This window comes from Babylonia areolata, chromosome 6 (assembly GCF_041734735.1).
Source record: "Babylonia areolata isolate BAREFJ2019XMU chromosome 6, ASM4173473v1, whole genome shotgun sequence".
Lineage (NCBI taxonomy): Eukaryota > Metazoa > Mollusca > Gastropoda > Neogastropoda > Buccinidae > Babylonia > Babylonia areolata.
The window spans coordinates 5,377,581-5,398,126 of record NC_134881.1 but is presented as its reverse complement, the minus strand read 5'-3'; the positions used below and the strand labels follow the sequence as shown (position 1 = coordinate 5,398,126).

At 45.9% G+C, this 20,546-nt stretch overlaps 1 protein-coding gene across 1 annotated transcript in view; it reads left to right on the top strand.

Moving 5' to 3' along the window:
• The window catches only part of LOC143282685 (iron-sulfur clusters transporter ABCB7, mitochondrial-like), a 43,406-nt gene that overhangs the window by 7,122 nt on the left and 15,738 nt on the right, over positions 1-20,546 (top strand). The window contains exons 5-10 of the mRNA XM_076588364.1: positions 1,775-1,961; positions 3,912-3,993; positions 11,139-11,227; positions 13,364-13,451; positions 17,557-17,731; positions 19,860-20,017. Coding sequence (XP_076444479.1) covers positions 1,775-1,961; positions 3,912-3,993; positions 11,139-11,227; positions 13,364-13,451; positions 17,557-17,731; positions 19,860-20,017 — 779 coding nt within the window. The remainder of the gene's footprint in view (positions 1-1,774; positions 1,962-3,911; positions 3,994-11,138; positions 11,228-13,363; positions 13,452-17,556; positions 17,732-19,859; positions 20,018-20,546) is intronic.

Below are 20,546 nucleotides of genomic sequence, written 5' to 3'. Positions count from 1 at the left end.
CTGCAGTCTGTGTGGGAATTGAACCCATAGACACTGGCGTCGTAGTTGGACTCTCTACCACGAGGCATCCGCTCCACTTGCAGTCCACTGATGTAATACAAAACAGTCTTTCATTGGCTGAAATGTCATACAGCACCCCATAGTGCACTAGAGTGTAGATCCTCTTTCATTTGCTGAAGTGCCATCTTCTGCATTTGTGGGATGCATGCCCCCAGGTTCACTCAAATGTACAGGTGGGCTCTTACATGCATGACTGTTTTTATGCCACCTTGTGGGCAGCCATACTCTGTTGTTGTTGTTTTTTTTGGCGTGCATGCTGGATATGTTATCGTTTCCAAAACTCATCAAACTCTTCCATGGACCGACAGATCTTTAACCCTTTCGATGCCAGGAAAATAAAATTTAATTGAAATCTATTTGCCAGGGTTTTTTTTCACAAAAAGCGGGTGTAAATTTTCCAAAAATTCTGTGCTCTTTGTTATTGGAGAAAGACCCATAAAAGTATATATTTTCTGAAAGGTAAATGAATAAAGAATACAAAACACATGCTGTTTTCCCATTTTATATATTTTTAGTGACATGCTGTTGTTTTGAAATCAGTGTTTTGTTTTTTGTCACATTTTCAACTTATTCATTACAAAAAAAACATCATATTTTCTGGACAAATGGATATCTGCAAACACAAAATCATACTTGAACAACCACAATATATATATATATATTTTTTTAAGAGATAGATACACAAAACATTGTGATTTCTCCAAGTGATAAGATGGATGTGAGGCCACGCCCCCTCAGTCGCCACCCCCCTCCTCTTCACCCCTCTCACACGGTCACTTGATTCAGTTCTCATCAGACCGCGTTGGCTGCGTGCCAAGAATACTGCTTTGTTGCTAATTCGGTCGTTCTGTCGACTGCTAACATCTGTACAGCCGGCATCACTCACTGATAGTCGCAACTTGGCCACTCTCTTGATTGCTCCCTTTATTTTCTATCAGATTGTCCTATAAATGTTCATCACTATCTTCTCCTTCGAATTTACGCTTCAATTCTTTCTGAGCATCAGCTAAAGAAAGAAATCTTGGTTGATTTAGTTCGTCACGATCGCATGTCTTGAGCACGGCGTCAGTCTGACATTTTGTTGAGCGAGCCAGGAGAGAAGTCAGGCAAACACTTGGACAGTGACCCAACCAAAACGTTCAAATAAAGGACTGCTTCATGACGTAGATGGGGTTTCTAGCTATGAATAGAATCTAGAGAGATTCCCCAGGCTAAAGCTACCACTATTTTTGTCAACAAAGTGAATGCAAACCAGGGAAAAGTCAGAATATTTCGATGACGAGTTATCTCGTCATTGTGGCAGCGAAGCATACATGCTTGCCATGACGAGTTATCTCGTCATGCAGGCAGCCTAGGGGTTAACATGCATATTTGATCTTCCACATGTGTATACACACAAAGGGGGTTCTGGCAGTTGCTGGATTACACTATCAACTGACCTGGGAGATTGGAAAAATCTCTATCCTTCACCCACCAGGCAGATTTGAACCAATGACCCTCAGATTTAAAGTCTTATGAACTCTCTGTTTCACTTGACTGTAGCACGGAGATTTAAAGTCCTATGAACTCTCTGTTTCACTCGACTGTAGCACGTAGATTTAAAGTCCTATGAACTCTATATTTCACTCGACTGTAGCACGTAGATTTGAAGTCCTATGAACTCTGTGTTTCACTCGACTGTAGCACCTGTCTGAAGTGCCATCTGGTGTTGCAGACGGGGTGGCCAGGGCGACGGCCGCCGGTTTCAACGAGTTGCGGAATGCCGTGTTTGCAAAAGTGGCCCAGAACTCCATCCGGCGCTTGGCCCAGAACGTCTTCCTCCACCTCCACTCCTTGGACCTCAACTTTCACCTGTCCCGGCAGACTGGAGCCTTGTCAAAGGCTATAGACAGAGGTACAAGGTGAGTTTTGTGTCATGGTGTTTTTAGTCTGTTTTGAGAGTACCTGTAGATGTCGTTTGTTTTCGGTCCGTTGTGAGAGATGCTGGTGAATGGGAAGTTTTTGTGGTTTTGTTTTTTTGTTTTTTGTTTTGTTTTCAGGCTGTTTTGAGACAGGAGAAAGTGTTGTTGTACAGGTTTTCTCTTTCAGACTGTTGTGAGAGTATTTTTGTTTTGAGACTGGAAAATTTGTTGTTCTTGTTTTTTTTCAGGGAGTATTTTTGTTGTTTTGAGGCTGTTTTGAGATTGAAGAATGTGTTGTTGTTTCTGGCTGTTGTGAGAGTATTTTTGTTCGATTGGAAGACATCAAAGTGTATTTGATTACCTCATACATTTTATCTTTTTCTAGTGTTGTCTGATATACAGACAGTATCTTTTGTTTTTCACCTGTTTTAAGAGAGATTGGGCAGTGTTTTTGTTTTCAGTATGTTTTGAGAGAGACGGAGGAGTTAAAAAATTTTTTTTTTTTTTAATTCTGTTTTGAGAGAATATAGGGAGTATTTTTATTTTCTGTTTTGAGAGATGCAAGGGAGTGTTTTTATTTTTAATCTGTTTTGAGAGAGATGGGTGTGTGTTATTATTTTCTGTCTGATTTTATAGAGATGGGTGAGTGTTACAGTTTTCAATCAGTGTTGAGAGGGATAGGGGAGTGTTGTTGTTTTCAGTCAGCGTTGAGAGGGATAGGGCAGTGTTGTTGTTTTCAGTCAGCGTTGAGAGGGATAGGGGAGTGTTGTTGTTTTCAGTCAGCGTTGAGAGGGATAGGGCAGTGTTGTTGTTTTCAGTCAGTGTTGAGAGGGATAGGGCAGTGTTGTTGTTTTCAGTCAGTGTTGAGAGGGATAGGGCAGTGTTGTTGTTTTCAGTCAGTGTTGAGAGGGATAGGGCAGTGTTGTTGTTTTCAGTCAGTGTTGAGAGGGATAGGGGAGTGTTGTTGTTTTCAGTCAGTGTTGAGAGGGATAGGGCAGTGTTGTAGTTTTCAGTCAGTGTTGAGAGGGATAGGGCAGTGTTGTTGTTTTCAGTCAGTGTTGAGAGGGATAGGGGAGTGTTACAGTTTTCAGTCAGTGTTGAGAGGGATAGGGGAGTGTTACAGTTTTCAGTCAGTGTTGAGAGGGATAGGGGAGTGTTATAGTTTTCAGTCAGTGTTGAGAGGGATAGGGGAGTGTTGTTTTCAGTCAGTGTTGAGAGGGATAGGGGAGTGTTGTTGTTTTCAGTCAGTGTTGAGAGGGATAGGGGAGTGTTGTTGTTTTCAGTCAGTGTTGAGAGGGATAGGGCAGTGTTGTTGTTTTCAGTCAGTGTCGAGAGGGATAGGGGAGTGTTGTTTTCAGTCAGTGTTGAGAGGGATAGGGCAGTGTTGTTGTTTTCAGTCAGTGTTGAGAGGGATAGGGCAGTGTTGTTGTTTTCAGTCAGTGTTGAGAGGGATAGGGCAGTGTTGTTGTTTTCAGTCAGTGTTGAGAGGGATAGGGGAGTGTTGTTGTTTTCAGTCAGTGTCGAGAGGGATAGGGCAGTGTTGTTTTCAGTCAGTGTTGGGGAGTGTTATTGTTTTCAGTCTTGTCTAGGGGGACAGAGATTAGGCATTTGTTGTTCCTGATTGAATGACTGTTGTGATCAATTGAATGCATGTGTGTTTCTGTGTGCGTGTGTTTAGGAGTGTGCACATAATCTTGCTTTTGTGGGTGTAGATTTAGAGTACATGCTTATGCACATGTTGCTTCATGTGAGCAAGTGAAACTTTATATGAATGCCCATAAATCGTACATGTGTGTATGGGAGAGGTGGAGAGAGTGTTCAGGGTAAAAAAAGCATTTTTTGTCCTTTTTTTTTTTTTTTTTTTTTTAAATTCAGTATAATCATAGTGAACATTACAGTATATTAGTGTTGAAAAAGATGTGATTAACAGGCTTAGTGTGTTTGTTTCAGGGGGATCAATTTCGTCCTTAGTGCTCTTGTGTTCAATGTGGTGCCAACTATTTTTGAAGTCTCCTTGGTCAGCGGTATCATGGTGAGTGGTCTCCCCCCCCCCCCCCACCCACCCCCTTTTATTTTTATTTCTTGCTTCGTTTTTTTTTCTTTCAGACTTGTCCCTTTCTACATTTCTCTATCCCTCTTTCCCAACCCCATTGTCCTCTCTTTACTGTCTGTCTGTCTGTCTCTCCTCTCTCTCTCTCTCTCTCTCTTTCTTCTTCTTCTTCTTCTTCTTCTTCTTCTTCTTCTTCTCCCATCCCCACACACAGCCTTTTTCTGTGAACAACTGAAGGGAAAAAAAAAGAAGACATATCTGGCTAGTAGTCATTCTTGAATCCCCTTCACTGAATCCAAATCAAGGTATTTGAAACCTGTCACCTGTAAACACAGTCAGTATTAGTATTATTTCAAAATGTATGTCCAGACAATCTTTACCTGACTTTTCAAAGGACATCAAAGCTTTATAAAAAGCATATTCATTTGATGACATGCCTCATGTGTGTGCACTTAAACACACAGTGGTATCCATTGCCATGCGAATTGCTTACTGTAAAGAATATTTATAAAAACATGACCACTTTGGATGTTTGTGTCACAGAAAGCATGTTCTTCCAAATAGTAGAAATACTTCCCATTGTTCTGAGACAGCATGTTTCTCAAGCGCTTGTGTGGAAAGCTCTTGTCGTACACACTCAAGCACGCACACATGCACGCACGTGGTAGGAAACAAGATTCTGTGTGACTGCAGATTATAAGATATCTGTGTATATATGTGTACAAAATACTTTTAAAAAGTCAGAATGATGTAACATGATAATAAAGATGTTACTACCTTGTACTTGTTTTTCTTTTAACCCTCCCAGACCATCTTGATAAGGGAATGGGATGGACTGTATTCCCTTTGTGTGTTTTTTCGTCATTAACCCTTTGAGCCCTGACCACCGGTTTACCAGTGGTGGGGAGGGGTGTCAAAATGCCTGGCCACTGGTTGAGCAGTGCATAAACACTTGTGTCGTGTTTTACTATTGGTTGACTTATATTGAAGAGCCAATCAGAAAAACCGTAATATTCTGACGCCAGCGAACGCAGTACCAACATTGCCGCGCCCCCTCACTGTGTTTTGTGCATGTGCTTTGGATAAAAAAGATCAATTTCTCCCATGAAGCATGCAGAGTCTCAACCTGACACGCCTCCTTTGATCAACTGATTCTGCATGCTCAGATTCATTTTCAGCATCACTATCTGTAGCAAAATCATCTGATTCGAATTCCACCTCACTATCAGAGTAATCTTTGTCTTCTTCTTCTTCTTTTCGGTCGCACTTGTCACAGAGTCAGGCTGGCCTGCGAGACAAATGTCGTCGTGGCTTCCAGGTCTTGTCTGCAGCCGTAGAGCTTGGTGCGTAGTGGGGTCGCTTCTGGCCACACGGTGTCTCTCAGTCCCTGGTGGAGGGGACAAGTCTGCAGAACATGTTCTGGTGTTTGGTCTTCAAGACCACAGGGACAGGTCTGTGATGGTGCCAGCTTCAGCTTCTTGAACATGTGCGCGTTAAGGCGGCAGTGTCCTGTGCGTAAGCGCATAATTGCTACCTGCTGCCAGCGTTCAAGCTCGTGATATGCATCCCTTGTGGCTTGTGGTCGTAGTGCTGCCTTCACGAGGGTCTTCTTTTCAGCGAAGGTAACACTGTTGTTTGGTTGTCTTTCTTTCGCTCCGAGTTTGGCGAGCTGGTCCGCAATTTCGTTGCCTGGAATTCCGCAGTGGGCTGGAACCCATTGCAGCACTACTCGTCGTTGCTGGGCAACTTCTTGTAGTTTCTCCTTGAGACGAGGAAGTTTATCTCTTGCAAGGGCTTCCAGGACAGACAACGCATCTGTCAGAAAGACAACTTGTGGGCATTCGCTCTCCGAGTCGTGAACCATTGAAGCGGCCTGTATGAGCGCCTGAACCTCAGCTGCGTAGTTTGAACAGTACTTTCCTGTGGGTATCCTTGCTGTGGATGTGTGGTGCTCAGGAGACTTCATGTACACTCCTGCTCCTCCGTCAGCAACAGCGTTGGTTGCAGAGCCATCTGTGTACACGTGAATCCAGGATTCTTCAGGGTACCTTTCAGCAATCATGGCTTGTGTCAGAGTGCGTTTGGCCGTGTCATCCTGAGAGTCTCCTGGAGCGACCTGAGGGACTGATGTTGAGATATGAAAACTTGTGGAGTCTTCATTCCATGGCTGCGGCAGGTCGTTGGGACTCAGTGGAAGCGTCGATGGAGGCACACCATCCCGGTGCGCCCTGGCAAGTCTCTTGCTTTCATGGATAAAGCTACTGCGCTTGAGGCGGTTCTTTGTCAGTCCGTTCATCCTCTTCTTCATCGGATGATCAGGCAGGCACTGGAACTTTTCTGCTTGGACCATGATTTTGGCGTCTCTCCTTTGTGCAAGGGGTTGTATGGCAGTAACCTCCTCCATGGCCTTGATTGGTGTGGATCGCATGGATCCGGTGATGATGCGTAGGGCTTGATTTTGGACCCTATCCAGAGACTGCTGGTGGGTCTTCGCTGCAGTAGACCAGGCTGTTGAGCCGTACTCAAGGTGGGGCCTGACGGTTCCCTGGTAGACGCGCTTGAGTATCGTTTCGTTTGCTCCCCAGCTGGTTCCGGCTAGCTTTCGCATGATGGCCAACTTGCGTCTGGCTTTTGCTTCAGCACGTTTGATGTGTGGCTTCCAGGTTTGTCTCTTGTCGAAGGTGACACCAAGATAGGTAGCCTCCTCGTCACTTCTCAGGGGTGTGTCGTCCAGTTTGATGGTTCCTGGTTTTTGTTTTGGTGACAGTGTGAAGAGTGTTGTAGAGGACTTTTCTTTGTTGATGGCTACACACCACTCCTCTGCCCATGCTGCTAAGCGGTCTGCTGCTAGCTGCATTCTGTAGGTGGCGGTAGTGGCATGTTCCTCCTTACACCACATCACTAGGTCATCAGCGTAGAGTGTAGCATGGATACCTTTGGGAAGTGTTTCAATGAGGTCATTGATGAAGATCAAGAAGAGGGAAGGGGAGAGGACTCCTCCCTGTGGAACTCCATGTCGCAGCAGTACTTTCTTGCCTTTGTGTCCGTCAACTGTGACCCTTGCCCTGCGGTTGTGGAGATAGGATCTGATCCAGCGCAGCATGTTCCCTGCGACCCCACATCTCTGCAGCTTCACGAGGAGGCCGTCAGTCCAGACTTTATCAAAGGCCTTTTGCAGATCAATCCAGGCAGCAAGAACTACCTTCTGCTCCTGGAACGCATCTTCTATTTCTTGTGCGAGGTAGGTAGCTTGGTCCTCTGTGCTGTGAAACTGACGAAAGCCTGCCTGTTCAGAAACCAGGATGTTTTCAGTCTCGAGATACCAAAGCAGGCGCTGGTTCACCATCCTTTCTAGGGTCTTCACAACGCAGCTGGTCAGGCTGATTGGTCTGTAGCTGGCCGCCTTCTTCTTGTCCTTTCCTTTCTTAAGGATAGGAATCATGATGGCTTCTCGCCAGACTTGAGCCAAGGTCCCAGTTTCCCAGCTGTGGTTGTAAACCTCCAGAAGTTTCAGGACGGCGGTGTTGCCGAGGTGCTTCAACATCTCGTTAGTGATCCCATCTGGCCCTGGGGATTTCCTGGTTTTTAGTTTCCTCAGAGCTGTCTGAAGCTCGTAAAGAGTGAGGGGCTGCTTCATGAGTTTCACATCGGTGTTGTGGGTCCGTTCTCTCTGTTCCCTTCTTGCTTCTCTTGTTTGGAGAGGGCTGACAGGTACATTGCTCTCCTCTGCGTAATTGTCAGCAAAGCGGTTGGCTGCGCGTCGTCCTGTCAGTAACTCTCCGTTCTTCTCCAGCGTAGTTGTTTGAGCTCTGCTGCCTTCATCATTGAGTTGACCTACAACTTTCCACAGCTTCCTTCCATCTTTCTCAAGGTTCAGCGCCGCTGTCTTCTCTCTCCAGCTCTGGCGTCTCGCTTGTACTTTTGCCTTGAGGAATTTGGCTTTCGTCTGCTGAAGTCGCAGGTGGTTCTCATCTGATGGATTTCTTTCTGCTTCCTGTCTGGCTTCTGTCATCTCGTCCTGAAGTTCTTGAAGCTGGTTTGACCAGTAGGGTTTGTAGTCTTTGCGAGCTCCACGTGGAATACATTCTTGGGCTGCTTGAAGGATGCAGCCGTTCAGCTCTCTGACAATGTTATTGATGTCTCTGCCGTGGACGTGGATGTCCCTGGTAAGAGCATTGGTGCGGTGTCTGAAGAGACCCCATTTGGCCTTCTTGTAATTCCAGCGTGGGGGCACTGGAGTGTTGGTGGTGTTCCTGTTGATAGTGATGAACACTGGCCTGTGATCGCTGCCTCCCAGCTGATCCCCTACTTTTCTGCTAACGTCTCCGTGGAGGTCGTCAGTGCAAAAGGCAAGGTCAGGGGTAGTGGTGGAGCGCCATCGTCTGGAATAGAAGGTTGGGGTGTCGCTTGGGGAGTTGATGAGAAGGAGATGATGGTCGTCTTGCCAGTCTTCCACTTCTTCACCTCGGCGGTCCATATGGTCGTAACCCCAGCTCTGGGAGTGGCTGTTGAAGTCACCCACAGCAAGAAAACTTGCGTCTGGGACCTCTATGGTGTCGAGGGACAGTGGACGGTCGTCGGGGCAGTAGAAGTTCAGGATGTGCAACTCTGTGTCATTCAGTTTGGCCCTAATCGTTTGGTACTCGGCATTCTCCATGTGGACGGCTGATTCGCAGGAGTGTATGTTGTTCCTAACAAGGGTCAGGATACCACCTTTGCGTCTTTCTGCTCTGTCCGACCTGAAGCACTGATAGCCTCTGACTTTGAATGCTTTTCCGCTTTGCAGGTGGGTTTCTTGAATGCAGCAGATGTTGATGTTTTTCTCATGCAGGAGGTGTTCTAGCTCCGTTTTTTTTGTTCATGACTCCTTCTGCATTCCAATGCATAACCATGAAAGGTTGACGCTTCTTGGATGAAGTTGATGTGCTGCTAGTCGCATTCCTCCGCCGTCTCCTGGCGTGCCAAGACGGACGAGGGTGACCTCCAGTCGCTGAGGGCGGACTCCGTTGAGGCGCGGAGCCCGGCACTGCACCACCCTGGAGGGACCTCAGTGGGCGAGCGCCATCGGTTTCACATGATCTGTCCAACTCTGTCTCTTGTGCGTAATTGCATGGCACTGTGGTTTGTTAGAAGGCGCGCGCTTGTCATACTCCATTTCCGATAAATCATCAAGCATATCAATTACTTGCTGCATTGTATACAGTTGTTTTCTCGCACGCTTTGTCCCTGATTTCTGCCCTGACGGGCCAGGTTGAGACTCTGCACGCTTCAAGTGTTTACGTACCGCTCAGCTGGTGGCTGGGCATTATGTCATTTTTCTCTGCCACCGGTAAAGCGGTGGTCAGGGCTCAAAGGGTTTAATAACAATTATTTGCAAATTTTGGGTCAGGAGCTCAGGCAGAAGGGTTAAAATTGCTCAGGAACTCAGGGCTCAAAGGGTTAAGAAGCAAGAGAATCTGAGCGTACAGGATCAAATACTGCGCTTGCTTAAATTTTTGTCCCTCTCCTCTAGACCTTCATTGGTGGTCTTGGTGCTTATCATTGTGATAATAAACCAAGGTCCTGGGTGTAATATGCATTTACCGCATGTAAAAGAACCCACAACAACAAGAGCATTACCCCTTGTAAGGTTTTAAGGAAAATTGCTATATACGTATCCATACCATATCATACGATTTGGGGATGGATCCATCTCTTGATTTATGAATTACAGCTGTTGTCAAACTGAGAGTCATTTTATCTTTGACATTGTGAAATGTTCTACTGTTCAATCTCTGCCTTCAAACCTTTTACTGCCTTTACTCTGTCAATGGTGTCCTGTGGTTGTGTTTCAGTACTGCAAGTGTGGAGGGGGCTTTACTCTGTCAATGGTGTCCTGTGGTTGTGTTTCAGTACTGCAAGTGTGGAGAGGGCTTTACTCTGTTGTCAGTGTCCTGTGGTTGTGTTTCAGTACTACAAGTGTGGAGAGGGCTTTACTCTGTTGTCAGTGTCCTGTGGTTGTGTTTCAGTACTATGAGTGTGGAGAGGGCTTTACTCTGTTGTCAGTGTCTTGTGGTTATGTTTCAGTACAGTACTACAAGTGTGGAGAGGGCTTTACTCTGGTGATAGTGTCCTGTGGTTGTGTTTCAGGACTACAGGTGTGGAGAGGGCTTTACTCTGGTGATAGTGTCCTGCGGTTGTGTTTCAGTAGTACAAGTGTGGAGGGGGCTTTACTCTGTTGATAGTGTCCTGTGGTTGTGTTTCAGTACTACAAGTGTGGAGGGGGCTTTACTCTGTTGTCAGTGTCCTGTGGTTGTGTTTCAGTACTACAAGTGTGGAGGGGGCTTTACTCTGTTGATAGTGTCCTGTGGTTGTGTTTCAGTACTACAAGTGTGGAGGGGGCTTTACTCTGTTGTCAGTGTCCTGTGGTTGTGTTTCAGTACTACAAGTGTGGAGGGGGCTTTACTCTGTTGATAGTGTCCTGTGGTTGTGTTTCAGTACTGCAAGTGTGGTGGGGGCTTTACTCTGTTGTCAGTGTCCTGTGGTTGCGTTTCAGTACTGCAAGTGTGGAGGGGGCTTTACTCTTTTGTCAGTGTCCTGTGGTTGTGTTTCAGTACTACAAGTGTGGAGGGGGCTTTACTCTGTTGTCAGTGTCCTGTGGTTGTGTTTCAGTACTACGAGTGTGGAGAGGGCTTTACTCTGTTGTCAGTGTCCTGTGGTTGTTTCAGTACTACGAGTGTGGAGAGGGCTTTACTCTGTCAATAGTGTCCTGTGGTTGTGTTTCAGTACAACAAGTGTGGAGGGGGCTTTACTCTGTTGTCAGTGTCCTGTGGTTGTGTTTCAGTACTACAAGTGTGGTGGGGGCTTTACTCTGTTGTCAGTGTCCTGTGGTTGTGTTTCAGTACTACGAGTGTGGAGAGGGCTTTACTCTGTTGTCAGTGTCCTGTGGTTGTGTTTCAGTACTACGAGTGTGGAGAGGGCTTTACTCTGTCGATAGTGTCCTGTGGTTGTGTTTCAGTACAACAAGTGTGGAGGGGGCTTTACGCTGGTGATACTGTCCTGTGGTTGTGTTTCAGTACTAGTGTTTCAGTACTACAAGTGTGGAGAGTGCTTTACTCTGTTGAGGATTTCCTGTGGTTTTGTTTCAGTACTACAAGTGTGGAATGGGCTTTACTCTGGTGACCTTGGGCTGTATCACAGCCTACACAGCCTTCACCCTGCTCATCACACAGTGGAGGTGAGGTGGATGATGATGGCGATGAGGACGACAGTGTCACCATCATCACTGTGTCATGTAGCGGTCGTGTGGTCATGGGTCCGTCTAGGACGTGAGAGAGAGTGGGCGCATGATCGAATCCCACATTCAGCAGTATTTTACCCCCCCTCAGCTGGACATTGCCTGGTGGTCTGGATGCTAGTCATTCAGATGAGACGATAAAAGCAGAGGTCCTGTGTGTAGCATGGACTTAGCGCATGTAAAAGAACCCACGGCATCAAACGAATTGTCCCGGGCAAAATTCGGTGAAATTCTACATTGATAAGAAAACAAATGCTCTTGCAGGTAGGGGGGAAAGAAAAAGTGGCACAACACTGCAGTGAGGTGCTGTCCCTGGGGAGATAGAGGCCCGCATTTCACACAGACACATCTGTTGTGATGAAAGTGTGGAGTGATGGCCTAGAGGTAACGCGTCCGCCTAGGAAGCGAGAGAATCTGAGCGCGCTGGTTCGAATCACGGTTCAGCCGCCGATATTTTCTCCCCCTCCACTAGACCTTGAGTGGTGGTCTGGACGCTAGTCATTCGGATGAGACGATAAACCGAGGTCCCGTGTGCAGCATGCACTTAGCGCACGTAAAAGAACCCACGGCAACAAAAGGGTTGTTCCTGGCAAAATTCTGTAGAAAAATCCACATCGATAGGAAAAACAAATAAAACTGCATGCAGGAAAAAATACACAAAAAATGGGTGGCGCTGTAGTGTAGCGACGCGCTCTCCCTGGGGAGAGCAGCCCGAATTTCACACAGAGAAATCTGTTGTGATAAAAAGAAATACAAATACAAATGGTGGTGGTGGTGGTGTGTCCATCGAGATCGATGATGACCATCGTTGTCATCCAGATGGGGGATGGGGTATGGGGGGAGGGTGGTGGTGGGGTGGGGGGAAGGATGCTCATGAATCTATCTGTGAATGCGCAGATGGCTGAATAGTCCAATCTGCGCACGAAATGTTCGCTGACAGTTGGGGCAGACAAAGACAGGCATATCATTGTCAGGGAGCTTGTTTGCCCGTGACTTTCTGGCCTGCCTCTTCTCAACAGCTGCAGCAGTCCTGTTGGCCTCGCACAACCTGGCGCCTTTGTGCACAGCAGCGCGCCATTTGTCACGGTCCACTGCAGATTCCTCCCAGGAGTCAGGGTTGATATCAAACGCTTTCAGAGAGACTTTCAGAGTATCTCTGAAGCACTTCTTCTGACCTCCGTGTGATCTCTTCCCTTGTTGCAGCTCGCCATAGAAGAGCCTTTTGGGCAGCCGATGGTCTGGCATGTGCGCCACGTGTCCAGCCCTGCGAAGCTGGGATTGCATCAGGATGGTGAAGATGCTGGGAAGGGTGGCTTTTGCGAGCACCTCTGTACAAATACAAATACAAATACAATACAATACAATACAATACAATGCATTACAGTACAGTACTGCCACAGCTTCTCTAGCAGCTGTCTGTGCATGACAAGTCCGCACACACACAAGGAAAGAAAATCAGTTGAAGTTGTAACAATCACAGACCCGAGCGAGTGGCAAGGGAACTTTCTTTCTTTCTTTTGTTTCCTGTATCGAAGTGATCATCGAGTGTTGTGCGGGGTGAAAAGGCTTTGCAACTTCCACCCATGTGGATGCCAAGGAAGGGTGAAGGGGGGAGGGAGGGGGGGGGTGGGGGGGCGACTCTTTCAGTATAAGTAGTGTCTCCTTTGTTCTGGGAATATTGTGTGGGTAAATTTCCTTTTTTGTGTTGCTCTCTTTCTTTCTAGCCTCTTCCTTTCCTTTCTGTGTTGACTCTTCCTTTCTGATTTTTCTGCCCTGATGGTCGGACCAATCATTTCTCTCTCTCTCTCTCTCTCTCTCTCTTTCTTTTTCACTCTCTGTCTCACTCACACAGACATGAACACACACGCACACACAACACTTCATTCTCTCTCTCTCTCTCTCTCTCTCTTTCTCTGTCTCTCTCTCTTTCTCTCTCTCTCTCTCTTTCACTTTCACTCTCACTCACACACACACCACACACACACGCATGCACGCACGCACGCACACACACACACACATACACACCGTGCACACGCTCTTGTTTCCAGAAGTGTGTGTACCATTGTGTGTGTGCAGGACCAAGTTCCGTGTCATCATGAACAAAGCAGATTCAGAAGCTGGAAACAAGGCCATCGATTCCTTGATCAACTACGAAACTGTGAAGGTTTGGTCTCTCTGACTGCACAAGCTTTAATGATTCGGCCTTGCTAATTTGGGGGCGGGGGTGGTGGGGGCGGGGGTGGGGGGGGGGGGGAGAGGGGAGGGAAGGGGCCTAGGAGAAGGGATGGAGGTGTGCAGCCACATGACTGGCTGACTGTTTTTAGGTTTTGGGGGGTTACCGTTTTTTTGTTTGTTTAATTTGGAGGGAGGGAGAGGGGGCTGTTCCCCCCCACCCCCCTCCCCCTTCCCCTTCCCCTCCAAAGAAAAAAAAGTGGGTGGGGGGAAGGGGGGAGACAAAAAGACAGCTATGCTTCATCACATCCAAAGAGCATTTTAAACAGGTATTGTTTTTCGTTGTTGTTTTTGATATGAACAAACCTTTTATTTTATGTGTATGTAAATAAAAGGTGAACAGGTGGGTTTTTTTCATTTGTTTTGAAAGAGGACACAGTTCGTGAATGACAGTCTGCGTAGCCATGTGTCGTAGAGTGCGTGCACAGCCGGTTTTGACTTGATCACGCCCCTTAGAGAGGCCACTGTGGCGCCGTCTTCGGTGATCTGTTCTGGTAACGGTTTACAGTTGGCCGGGTTTTCTCTTGGGAGTTTTCCTTCTCTTGGAAGGACTGCCTGCTGAGGCTAACGGACTCCATCTGCCCGGGTTCGAAATCAGAGTTGTCCTTCTCCTAGACTATGTGGGTCCACGGCACCTTATTCCATATCATTTGGTGCAACCCCCAAAGGGAGGGCTCCCCCATCCGCCACCCGGGGGACGCGCCCCTACGCCGTATAGTCCCAGCGTGAGGTGAACGACAGTGATCCAGGGGAAAGAGCTGGGAGGGGGCTGGATGGGGAAGAAGGTTTGCAGTCACCTGACTGGCTGGTGGTGGTTGTTTTTTTTAGGGAGGGAGAAAGGGCTGAGGGGGATGATATCACATTTTCACTTTCACTGTGTTGACGGCCACAATCATCAATTTGATTTTTACGCCGTTTTTGTTGGGTTGCGATGAAAGAAAAACAAACTACAGAAAGCGACAGACCTATTAGTGAGGATGAAAACCTAGTCCTACTCTAAGTGGGTTCTCCGGCAGGCTACTATCACTTCACTTTTCGCCCTTCCGAGCTAGCCGGTCCCTTGCTGATCTAAGACAGCAGGGCCCCAAAAATAAATTTTAAAAAACCAAAAGTATTGGGGTAAGAGAGTGCCTGGCTGTTGAGTTTGGTTTTTGGGGGTGGGTGTGGTGGGGGGGGGGGTGGATTGGTGGGTGGGAGGGAGGGCTGTATGGGTGTGCAGTCATATTAACTGGCTGATGTTGTTTGTTTTTTTGGGTGTGTGTGTGTGTGGGGGGGGGGGGGGGGGGGGGGGGGGAGAGAAATGGGGCTGGGTGAGGAAGAGGGGATGTGCAGTCACATGTCAGTAGTTTGATGGGACGTCACTCTCCTGCCATATCATTTCCCCCTCCAAGTGACGTCCCCCCAACGATTGTGCTCATCGCCACTCCGTTATTCACTCTGTCCTTCTGCCCAGAGCATGGCCATATGAGCCTCAAGTGTGACAGGCAGTTTGCAGTGGCTTCACTGTGTAGCACAAGACAGGAACTTCGTCATCATCATGTGTTAGCAAACCTGCTCATTTAACTCACATGCATGACTGGCGGGGTGTTTTGGGGTTTTTTTGTTGTTGTTTTTTTTGTCTGTTGTTTTGTTTTTTTCCCCCAAGATTTTTTTTTCCAGACAAAGGTTTACAGGTACTAATATAGTTTGTATATTTAGAAATTACAACACTGTATTGCTTCAAGTGATGATCAGTAATTCCACATCAAAATAGTACAGGTAGAACAGTACATGTTCATTCTCTCTTTGATTCTGTTTGATTTTATGATGCTAAGTTGACAACAGAATAATACAGGCAGAATAATATGTATTCATTCACACATTGATTCTGTGTGATATCATGATGCTTAGTTGACATCAGTACTTATCCACACATTGATTCCATGTGATACTGGTTATGCTAAGTGTACATTAAAATAATATAGGCAGAACAATAATCATTGACACCTTGATTCCGTGTGATATTATAAAGCTTAGTCTTGAACTAAGCATACCTATGGTGCCCATTTCTGCATAAATTTGATATATTCCATAGTTTGATAAAAACAACATTCTTGTCAGCTTCATGTGCAGTTTTTGAGGGGGTGAGTGTGAAAGGGAAGTGGGTGGGGGTGGGGAGGAGGGGGTTAGGGGTGGGGCGTTATTATGTCAGCAAACCTGCTGACTTAAAAAAGTTCCTCAAATTCGGGTGAAACGGCTCACAGAAAGTGAGAGTCAGGCTCAGGACTTCTAAGTTACATATGATTAGTTTTTTCAACAGTGACCCGTGATTTTTTTTTTTTTTTTGATTTTTTTTTTAACAGTGGTTTTTGACTTACTTTGGTAGACAAGCTGAATGCATGCAGTCACCTGGTCTTACTTGTCCACGTGTCTGTCTGTCTGTTTGTCTGTGATCAATTTTAAACATTGGAACTTTCTCCGCAAACGCAAGAAGTACAGGAAATAAACCTGGTCGGTATTCATGATACCTTTCCAGTCATTCCTTTCATGATGATGGGTAGGCAGAGTCAAAGGTCAAGGTCATTACTTGGCAAAAACAGAAGAAGCTCTTAGCGCTCATACCTCACATCCGATTTTCATCGAACTTGGAAAAAGTGACGGGCTATGGTGACAGCTTTGTCCCCGTTGAAAAATAAATGTTAGTAGATAAAGTTCAAGGTCACAAGATGGTATTTTGTATTGATGAGAAGGGCTTGTTGATACAAAAGAAACAAGCCCATTTTTTGTGTCTTTTTTTTGTTTGTTTTGTTTTGTTTTATTCCATTATTACTGTGGTGGATTAACTCTCTCCATACGAACGGCGAAAGAGACGACGTTAACAGCGTTTCAGCCCAATTACCATCATCAAAATATTGCATGCGGAACGCTCTTATACTGAAGAGGTGAATGTTGACAAAGAATACCACAGTTCTGACGACGGAAGCTAAAGGTTGGGTCATTCAGACACCCACTGGATATCTGAGGGGTCTGTGTAGAGGAGAAGAGAGGACTGGCCGTACTGAGTGAGTTAAAATTGGTTATCCCTTGTGAAGTCTTGAAGGCCTTGCTTCTCTTGTTATACTCAGAGTTTGTGTAGTCAGTGTTATGGTTTTCTTGGTTGGGTTGTTGGTTTTTTTTTTTTTTTTTTTTGTTTTTGTTTTTTAATTTATTTTTGTTTTGTTTTTTTGGGGGATGTGTTTGGGTTGTTTTGTTTTTTTTGTTTGTTTGTTTTTGTCACTAAACGAAGAGCATGTCAGTATAATAATAATAATAATAATAATAATAATAATAATAAACACTTATTGAGAGCTTTTTTTCTGAAATTATAGAGCTGAAAGCTCTTTCTGTACAAGACCCCATTAACTATTAATGACGAAACAACCAAATAAATCAGTTTACAGAAGCTTCAAACAGACATCACTGCACAACTCGTCCAACTCACGCGCAATGCATGCAAGCATGTCTGTATTGTGCAGCCAACCCCAAGAAGTCCAAGGCCCAGGGGTACGACATGCAGCCCCCCAACCCCCCCACAACCCCCTACACCCTCCCCCCCCCCACACCTCCACAAATAATGTATACATGTCTGTGTGCAGTACTTCAACAATGAGAAGTACAAGGCACAGAAGTATGACATGCAACCCCCTCACCCCACCACAACCCTACACCCTTCCCCCCGCCCCACCCCCCCACTCCCCACACACACACACACAAATAATGTATACATGTCTGTGTGCAGTACTTCAACAATGAGAAATACGAGGCACAGAAGTACGACATGCAACCCCCCCCTACCCCACCACAACCCTACACCCTTCCCCCCCCCTGCCCCCCCACGCCCCTCCCCCCCCCACACACACAAATAATGTATACAAGTCTGTGTGCAGTACTTCAACAATGAGAAGTACGAGGCACAAAAGTATGACATGGAACCCCCTCACCCCACCACAACCCTACAACCTCTCCCCCCGCACCTGGCCCAAAACACGCACAAACAACGTATTCATGTCTGTGTGCAGTACTTCAACAACGAGAAGTACGAGGCCCAGAAGTACGACGTGCACCTGCGGGAGTTTGAGAGAGCCTCCCTGAAGACCACCACCAGCCTGGCCCTCCTCAACTGGGGGCAGAACGCCATCTTCAGTGCCGGCATCGCCAGCGTCATGGTGCTGGCCAGCCAGAACATCATGGCCGGTGAGGCGACTGGCGCTGTGTGTGGTTCACCTGCCTCCCAGTATAAGCACGAAGGCACACAAAGAAATGAGAATGTACCCCCCACCCCCACCCCCAACCTACCCCAGCGGGCACAGTGCGTGATTCCCGACAAGCAGAGGTTTCAGTCCTGAAAGTAGCCATCTTGTGGCAGGGCCTCAGATTCCATCAGTCCAGAAAATGGTGCCGATTTTCTTCACAGGACCAGCTGGGTAGCACTTATTTTCTGTTGCAAGTCTCTGACTGAAGTTGGTTGGTTTGTTTTTTTCAATGTCAATTCATTTTGCTCTGTTTTGTCATGTTTACTTGATTCAGATGACAAAAAGGATGTGCCAGTCAGACCTAAATTGATTCCAAATGAATTAGACGTAAAGATTTGTGGGGTTTTTTTTGTGTTTTTTTTCATCCGTTTGTGGCAGTGGTTGAGGTTAACCACACAGCAAATGGGCACTAACAGCCCAGAGGTTAAAAAGTGCTGTTGGTAGGCTGCTGCAGGCCTAGTCAGACGGTATGTCCCGACCAGGAAGCGAGTGTCCTTCAGGATCAAATCCTATATACGGACTGAATGTTGCTCTCCCCCTCCATCCCCACACCACCCCCTAGCACCGCCTCCACCTTCCTTCCTTCTCCAGTAAACCTTGAGTGGATGGGTGCTCAGCTTTCAGGTGAGGCAAGAAACTGAGGTCCCATGGGCGGCGTGAACTTAGTGCAGGTAAAATAACCCATGGCAACGATTGGGTTGTCCCTGGCAAAATTATGTGGAAAGATCCTCTTTAGCAAGAAAACAAATATGACCTGCAGTCGGAGAAAAAGACGGATAAAAAGGGTACACTGCACTGTAGTAATGCACTGTCCCTGGAGAGAACAGCCCAAATTTCACTGAGAAATCTGTTCAACAAAAAGTAATATAATGCAGTATTTTGGTAAGATATTGTGTACAATAAAATAAGATACAAAATATGATACAGCTTTGTGATCTGTAAAATTATTGTTATTATATACAGTGAAATAAGGTACAAAATAAGATACAACTTGATGGTTTGTAAAGATATTGTTATGTTCTCAATTACTTGCATTACATTAAACATGCAGAGCGCAAAAACAATTTGCTAAGATTTGCAATGCAGTACCTTTATAAAATAAAATAAAATAAAATAAAATAAAATAAAAACTGATGCAGAATATGTAATAGAACATTTCCTGTGCCAAAAAATTAATGTGCACTAAACTCAGCCACTCAAATACACATACCCAGTCAGTGTACCTAACTGAATGTGTACCAAGTGTATGCGTTGAAAGATGATTTTGAAAAGCTATGGATTGAATCATTCATTCAAAGTAATATGTGTATGGTTTATAAGCATGATGAAAAGGAATTTAAGAGAAAAAAAATATATCGGGCAGTTGCCAAGCACAAGCACATTTTCATTATCTATCTTTATAATCATGTAATGATTATTGTTTACCAGTTCAAACAGGGGGGTAAATGGAATTCCACAAAAAAAAACTATATTTGTAGAAAACGTGACTTGAATCACTGTTGGTGATGAATTTTATTTTATCATGAAGTACCCCAGTTTTTTCTGATATTTGTAAAAGACTTGATAAGTATATATGTCTGAAGCAAATTCATGAAAACTTGTGTTTTGTAGGATACTTTAGAGACAAAAGAATGTTACTTAATTTGACTTTAATGCACACATAACATTAATTGTAGTTTTGTTTTTTATAGTGTTGATTTTTTGTGTGTGCGTATGTATCTGTGTGTCAATATGTGGTGTGTGTTTGGATCTGTGAGTGACTGTGGTTTTGTGTGTATGTGTTTGTGTGAGTGTGTGTGCTTCTGTGTCTGTGTGGTGTGTGTGTTTGTGTGAATGTGTGTGTCTTCATGGTGTGTGTGTTTATGTTGTGAGTGTGTGTGTGTGAGTGCCTTTGTCTTTGTATGTGTGGTGTGTGTGTGTGTGTCTGTGTGAGTGTATGTTGTATGATTGTGTGTGTGTATGTGCGAGTCTGTGTGTGTGTGTGTGCTGTGTGATTGTGTATATGTGTGTGTTTGTGTATGTGCGAGTCTCTGTGTGTGTCTGTGTGTCTGTGTGTGTGTGAACGGTAGGCACGATGACGGTGGGGGATCTGGTGATGGTCAACGGGCTGCTGTTCCAGCTCTCCATGCCCCTCAACTTCCTGGGCTCCGTGTACCGGGAGGTGCGGCAGTCGCTCATCGACATGCACACCATGTTCAACCTGCTCAACCTGTCCACCAGCATCAAGGTGAGAGGAACGAATGAACGTACGGAATTTCATTTTAAGAAGGTAGAGGAATAAGCACAAACGACACGGAGGACGACCAAGACCAACACCCACAAGCTCCATACATTCACACAGCAGATGCCTCAGTACCATCTTTACCTTTCAAATGGTCCAGTGTCGTTCACAGCACTCACCTGTAAGACAGAGCGAGACGATCTCTGATTTACACAGAAATCAAGGAAAGTAAGTGGAGGGGTGGGGTGAGAGGAGGGTGTGTGGGGGTCGGGGGGGGGGGGGGAATCACACTTGAAATCCCCCTCAAACATCGCCTTTCAGGCCCTTGATTTGAACCCACAAGGTGAAAGAAAAGTGGGTAGTAGACCAAGGCAGATGTGTCTGTGGGACTCGAACCTTGTTGTATTTATATTTCTTTTTATCACAACAGATTTCTCCGTGTGAAATTCGGGTTGCTCTCCCCAGGGAGAGCGTGTCGCTACTCTACAGCGCCACCCTTTTTTTTTTCTTTTTTTTTTCTTGCGTGCAGTTTTGT